Source organism: Ipomoea nil, unplaced genomic scaffold (assembly GCF_001879475.1).
Source record: "Ipomoea nil cultivar Tokyo-kokei standard unplaced genomic scaffold, Asagao_1.1 scaffold3069, whole genome shotgun sequence".
Classification (NCBI taxonomy): domain Eukaryota; kingdom Viridiplantae; phylum Streptophyta; class Magnoliopsida; order Solanales; family Convolvulaceae; genus Ipomoea; species Ipomoea nil.
Genome location: NW_017619497.1, coordinates 3,976,775 through 3,984,205, shown reverse-complemented (window position 1 = coordinate 3,984,205; position 7,431 = coordinate 3,976,775). Strand labels below are relative to the sequence as shown.

The following is a 7,431-nucleotide window of genomic DNA, read 5'->3' as shown; positions in this document are numbered from 1 at the left end:
ATACCTCAATTTGCCCACAGAGATAAAGTAAAAGTATGATTTATTTTAAATTGGTTGATTAATTTAGTTCAGTCGACAACACCAAATTATAGAAGGTGGATTTTTTAAGATAAAAATCTTTAGTCAAGTATTTTGTGGTCTGATGACATCACTGTTATTATTTCAAATGGAAAGTCTCGAGTTCGAGTTCCATATTCGAATCAAAGATGTTGACATTATCATAAGAAGATACTATATTTAGGAATCCAACGGGATAGCTCAAGTAACAAATGAGCTCTCTTTGTGGGTCGATTCCCCTTGAGCCAGCTCCCGAGGATTAATCTGGTGGACCCGTCCGACGGGCATAAAAAAACCTGAACCCGTCGGACTGACATAAAAAGACCTAGACCACATGGTGGTTTACACCAAAAAAAAAAAAAAAAAAAAAAAAAAAAAAAAAAAGATACTATGTTTAGGAAAAGATAAAAATCTTTAAGAGCATCCACATTGGTTGGGAAGAATGGGGAGATAATGTAAGAGTGATTAGGAAAGAGAGTGTGGGAGAGGAGAGAAAAAAAAAAAAGAAAAAACAAAACAAAAAAAAAATTAAAAAAAAAAGAAAGTAGTCAGACGCGTCAGGCGCGCCTGACGCGCCTCCGCGTGCAGTGCACGCGCCCGGCTTTTGCCCAAGGCTGTGCGCGAACGCGCACAGCCTTGCTTCTTCTTCTTTCTCTTTTTTTTTTTTTTTTTTTTTTTTTTTTTTTTTTGACAATCTCCCTACATTTGCAGGGAGATTATTTTTCAATTATCTCATGTTCACACTAGCTATTATCTCATGAAGGGAAGATTTAATTCTGAATTCTCCCCACAATATCCACAAGTGTGGATGGCCTAAAAGGTGGCAATGATGTGAACTTTTGTAAAGAGTAGTGAATGCACAATAAATACAGTTTCTGTGGAGCTATAAATACAGCAAAGCAGAAGAGATTCAGAGCACAGAACAAATAGATATTACAATACCCTGCAATCCCTCATTTCCCTTCTTCCCATCACAAGAAAACTCTGTTTCTTCATTTCTCAAACCATTTTTTTTTCTTTATATTTACAGTCCTCTCTTCCTCCATTGATCCTCACCTTCACTCAGGGGTCACTGGACTTCCCGCAAATTTCCCGTGTTTTTCTGAGAAATTTGCAGCTTTTCTTGAAAGAAAATGGAGAGCATTCATGGAAGTAATATGCCATTTGTTTATGGCAAAAACTCTGAAATTGGACCGTCTCTCTCGCAACTCATTTTGACGGGCGGTGCGAACACAATGGACTCCATTTTCTCCGGTTACCCGGAACCGGCGGCCAACCACAACTCCGCCGCCTCTGAGCCGCTGGGCTCTTCCGTCTATCTCCTACACAGAGAAATTCTCCAGAAATTCTGGCAAGAAAACAGAGTAACAACCCCTGCGTTGTTCACAACTACAAGAGCCCCTGGGGCATTCAACGATGGCCTTAGCGCTTACATGAACCCGATGAAGAAGAAGCTGTACAGAGGAGTGCGGCAACGCCACTGGGGAAAATGGGTTGCAGAGATTAGACTTCCCCAGAACCGGATGAGAGTTTGGCTGGGGACTTACGAGACCGCCGAGGCGGCGGCCTATGCGTATGACCGAGCGGCCTATAAGCTTCGCGGCGAGTATGCGCGCCTGAATTTTCCCAATCTTCGCGATCCAAGCAAGCTGGGATTCGGAGACGACGCCAAATTGGCGGAGCTGAAGAAAGCAGTGGACGCCAAGATTCACGCAATTTCCCAGAAGGTGAAGAGGGAGAGCAAAGCCAAGGAGTCCAAGAAACGAAATGCTAAGCAGAGCTCTGCTCAGACTGTGGGAACTATTGAGTCGCCGTCTTCTCCGTTCGCCGGGAATCAGGTTTCTGAAGAGGAATTCTGCAGCTGCAAGAGCAAGGCGTCGACGACGAGCTCGGATTCCGGCGGGATTCCGGCGCTGCCCTCCATTGATTCCGATTTTGATGATTGCAGTCTTGCGAGGATACCTTCTTTTGATCTGGACTTGATTTGGGAAGTTCTGGCTAATTAGGACAACAGTTCTGTTGATCTTTATATTTTGCTATCTAATCTCCACTCATATTAGTAGCTTTCTATGGCATGAACATAAATTTTTATGTTTGTTCGTGGCCAACACTAGTAGAATAAATTATTGACTTTCTCAGTTTAAGTCCGGTTAGTTATAACAATCTAGACTGGTTATCCATCTTTAGTAGTTGTTTTGGACTTCCCCGTAAATCAAATAATAAGTTTGTATATTTTAACTATGGAAAAATAGGAATTAGTAATTGTATACTCATTTCACTGTTAAAAAGATGTTATTAAGGTGATAAATGTGTTCTTAAATAAAATTTAGAAATAATTTAAGTATTTTGTGATTATTTGATACAAGACAATTTGTAACAAAGACAAAAAAAATCTGGGAATTTTTTTTTTTTTAAGTTAAAATATAATTTATAAGTTATTACATAGAAGCAAACTTTAATCATGTAAAAAAAAAAAAAAAAAAAAAAAAAAACTTAGGAGACTAGATTGATAACTAGGATTAACATGTGAGGTGTAGAGCAAAGCGGGAAGCTTGCATGTGATGTAGAAAACTATTTCCATCATCAATAGATTTGTGCAATAATGGTCCTCCTTTTGGCTTTATGATTTTACCTAATTTTCCGTCTCTCAAATATATAGCCAATGTGGGAATTAATCTTCGCATTGATAACTAAAACTAGGTGTAGAGGTGGCTATTAGGACTAACCCTATAAGCGTCGTGCCAAGCATTTTGTGCTCAATTGCTATCTCTATAATTTTTCTTGAGGAAAAGTTACAAAATTGAATCATTATTCGGTGGTATGGTATTGACTTTTGATCTACAATTGAATAGATACTACATTGTAATAGAGTGGATAGTGCTAACAAAAATGATTCCCTATAAGGGTTGGTCAAAATCCTTTATTAACATAGATATAATCTCAATTAAGTTGGTTAGACAGTTAATTTAGTAATCACAAGTTTCAAGTTTGACTTTACGTATGAGCGGTCTAAATACACCATTGCTAATTTGCCTAGTTCGTTCCAATTGTATGAATTACTACATGATTTATTATTCTTCGAAAATATATATTGCAATCCCAATATGCCTAAATTCCTATATATTTTGTAGAATTAATGATCGTTGTTTTGGTCCATCAATTATGTCGTAATTATTAAATTAGTCCTCAGCTATAATTTTTAACCAAATAAATTCTCAATTATTGATTTCCTAACCGATTTGGTCATCCATCAAACTGATCGAGGACCAATTTGATAATTACGGAGGACCAAATCAGTTACGAAGTCAATATTTGAGGATTTAATTGGTCAAAATTGATAGTCAATGACCAATTTGATAAGTATGATATAATCGAGTGACGAAAACAATCATTAATTCTATTTTGTATGTATTTGTTTTAGATATTATATATATATATATATATATATATATATATATATATATATATATATATATATATATATATGCTTGTCTAGCATGATTACGTATATTTATGGAGATATAATTGCAATTTAATTTGTTGGTTGCTGAATTATTTGTCCACATTTATGAATTCTGCGTATATATTTATTTTGAAAACATTTTTTTTTAGATTTATATGGGCTTATAATTTAAAATTTTCAAATTGAAAATATTCAGTTAGAGTTAATTCCATTTTTAGTCCTAAATTTACATGTGACACTCCACTTTTAGTTATTTTTTATTAGAACATCCTCATTTAGTCATAGTATTATTGTGTCATGGCCATTTTTAGTCCCCATTCAATAAAATCGTTGAAATATCTTTAAATACAAAGATATTTCAATCTTTTTTTATATACAAAGTAGGTTGAACCACTATATTTTTTATGTTTATTTTTTTTTTTAAAAAAAATCCACAATTGAAGACCGAAATGCCCTTGTATTTAATGTTATTTAAATTGTTTTGTTGATAAAGAACAAAAAATGATCATGCCAAAATAATACTAAGACCAAAAATGGATGTTCTAATAAAAAAATAACTTAAAGTGAATTTTCACTTATAAATCTATGACCAAAAATGGAATTAACTCTATTCGGTTATTATTAAATTGATATTCAATTTGGGCCTTCAAGTTTTGGACTTGTATGTTTATTTGAGTTTAATAATTATGTTCATATGCCAAGGATCTTATGGTCTAGTAGAACCAAATTGCTCTCCCATATGAGAGATTGTGGGTTTAAACATCAATGGAGGTGGTATTGACTCTTAATAGTGTTAATAATACTCAAAACAAAATAGAAAATTATGCTCATATGAAATTGTTTTAATTGTTACAATTTCTTTCCTGCCATTAGTTTAATAATATGTATATTCCGTAGCATTTTATTTTTTTCTATTTTAATGTATACATTTAACACGTACACTTGTTGATATGGATTGAAGAAGCTTTTCCCTTAGTGGGAATTTGGCATTTGATGGTGGACTTCTACCTTACAACGCTTCTACTGGGAATGAGAGGCACATGCATGTAATAGCTGCTCTTGTGTCACTACATTATATTCTCAAAAAAAGCCAATTTTTATTTTCCTAGTTTGAAGGTTTTTAGTTGTCAATATTATTTTTTCCCATGTGCTTCATTTGGAAAGGGAAGCTAGGGAAGCTACCCTTGATCAACATAGAGTTTAACCCTATGATTCAAGGGTTACTTTGGAAGTCTTGCTTCAGCGGTAGGGTGGAGGTTCAATTCCCACAGCTTAAAAATTCGATCAGAGATAGATGAAGACCTTTTAGAACACATTCCAAATGGATTTGACATAAAACAACTTTATAACGCAATTGACATAAAACATGATATAAAGTGACTCATTACATATTAAACAAGATAATAATAGTCCCTATTTTAGAACCACACAACTTTCTCACATGAGCTTCAATGCTTGTCAATTTTCATATAACACACAACTTTATGTAAGTATAGAATCATTAAAACACATGTAGTTAGAATACATTGAGCACAACCCTACTTCACCGCCTAAACTCATACTATAAATTCAAATAAAGATCGAGCATACTCTCCATCACCAAAATTTTAATTTAACCAAAATTAGTCCTACTATTGATTTTGTTCCAATTCTAGTCCTTATGTTAAATGTCAATTAAATAGACCTTAAATTTGAAGGCAAGAATGTAAAATCAAGTCTTTTGCCATTTTCTTCTTCATTCTTCTCCATCACATTTCTTATCAGATCAAATAAGGAATTCCTTAACCAAATTCTAGAATCCTAAGAGAAATGTTGAAATAGTGATGTGGTAACATAAACAAAATTTAAGCAAATTATTAACAACCCTAGTTTTAATTGTCCAGCAAATCGAAGCTATAAGTATGGGCTTACGATGAAGGATTGGGATTGATGATATTCCAAACTACGGTGTGTTTTCTTTTAATATTTTCTATGAGATTATAATTTCATTGTGCTTGAAAGTTATGTAATGCATAATAAATATAGTTTTTTTTTTCTTGTGGACCAGGGTGATTTATTGGTGTATATATATATTGAGTATGAAGAATGTGATGTATAGGGACCATTGATCAAAGTGGAAATTATTTATTGAATGTTTGCTAGTGTAACAAACCCTCAACTCCTTGTGACCATTGTGTTGTGTTGTGTTGTTTGCTAGTGTAGAAAACATTTAAATAGAGACCATTGTGTTGTACGTTGATAACCAATTTAAATATTGGAATAAGGTCAAATAAGCTCATTAAATTTAGTGAACAATGCAATTAAATTTTAAAACATAAATAATTAAATCTAAGCCAATTAAAGTAGGAAAAATACAATTAAGTCAGGGCATGTGCAATGTTAAAATTCTCTTTGAGAAGTTTTGTGAGATCATATCTTTCACACCAACCCTCAATATCTCATCTACTTCTAATATATTTCCCCTCCATTGTTACTCATCACTCTCCCTCAAACTTTTGTAAGATTAGCCTTTCCATATCATCTATAATTTATTTGTCCGTTTGATTTAAGGAAAACCTACCGGCGTCACCTATAATTTATAATTCAAATTTTAAAGAAATTAAAAAAATTCAATTTTAAATTAAATACTACATATATAATTTAAACTTTAATTATAAATTCGAATTCAAATACTACAAATAGAAATAATACAAAATAAAAATACACAAAATATATCATATAAAATAGGAGTGGCCAGTTCAATTTGAGTTATTACCTAAAGTAAACCGAACCGAACCAGTTCGATTTTGATTTATTATTTAGAAATCGAACGATTTCGATTCGTTTTTCGAACCAAGTTGAAAACTGTTCAGCTATATATAATTAATTCCAATAATTTTTATACTTACAAATTAAAATAACCCAAATATATATACTAAATTTAGCCACACTTTAAACTTAATTTGTATTTTTATATTAGACACTTAGATTATTATTTTGTTATTTGGACTTATGTGATATTTGGATTTTGAAATATGCATGTTTGACTTGTTGTATAAACTTATTTTAGATTGAGAAATTTAAAACATACATTGTTAACTTGTTGTTTAGCTTTTGAAATTTAAATTATTGGTGAAAATAAATAAATAATTATGTGTGCTAGAAAATTAGGGAATATTTGAGTTCTCAAACCGATTCAAAATTCGAACCAAACTAAGCATTAGTCGAACCGAACTCTTTCAAATCGAACTAAACTAAAATTGTAAACTGAATAATTTCATTTTTTTCAAAACCAAAAAAATTGAATTGAAAAAAAAAAAAAAATCGAACCGAAACTCAAAATGTTCACTCCTAATATAAAATAAGAACTATACGCCCTGCAGAGTTTAGCTGAATGGTTCAAAAGTCACCCTTAAAGTCTTGCTCCAATAACAGAATGGTGATGAATACTCCTTGTACGCAACTCGCAATTTACCTATTTGATAGTTAAATGAAATACAACTACTACAATAGTACATAAGTACACATTTTTAATTAGTAATTGTTGTCATTTGTCCATTTGTGCTCAATCAAGTCACTGGTACGGGTAGTTGGGATTGTTTGGTTGCATTTTTATATCAATTTAAAAAATGTTAAAAATTATGAGAAATGTTCAAACCTCAGTGGAGGCGTTATTGGTTCTTTGTGTTTCAGTGGGTTGAGAAAGTATATGAACAGATACTACAATGTAATAGAGCCAGTAACTTTCAAAAAAAAAAAAAAAAAAAAGAGGGTAAAATATGAGTGATGTTGTAAACATGGCAATAATAGGCAATTTTTTTTTTAAATGATTGTTGAGTTAAAAACGAAAGCAACGGTCAACTTTTCTTTGAATATGTGATATTCATTTGGAATATCACATACCTAAATCACTTCTATCTACCCATTGGACT

The 7,431-nt window shown here is 32.5% G+C and overlaps 1 protein-coding gene across 1 annotated transcript; it reads left to right on the top strand.

The window, feature by feature from the left end:
- The first annotated feature begins 910 nt into the window (after positions 1-910).
- LOC109164654 (ethylene-responsive transcription factor ERF061-like) lies at positions 911-2,295 on the top strand. The gene has a single exon (XM_019313180.1). It carries the CDS (start codon positions 1,191-1,193, stop codon positions 2,061-2,063), a length of 873 nt encoding a protein of 290 aa, XP_019168725.1. The 5' UTR covers positions 911-1,190; the 3' UTR covers positions 2,064-2,295.
- Positions 2,296-7,431: the final 5,136 nt, after the last annotated feature.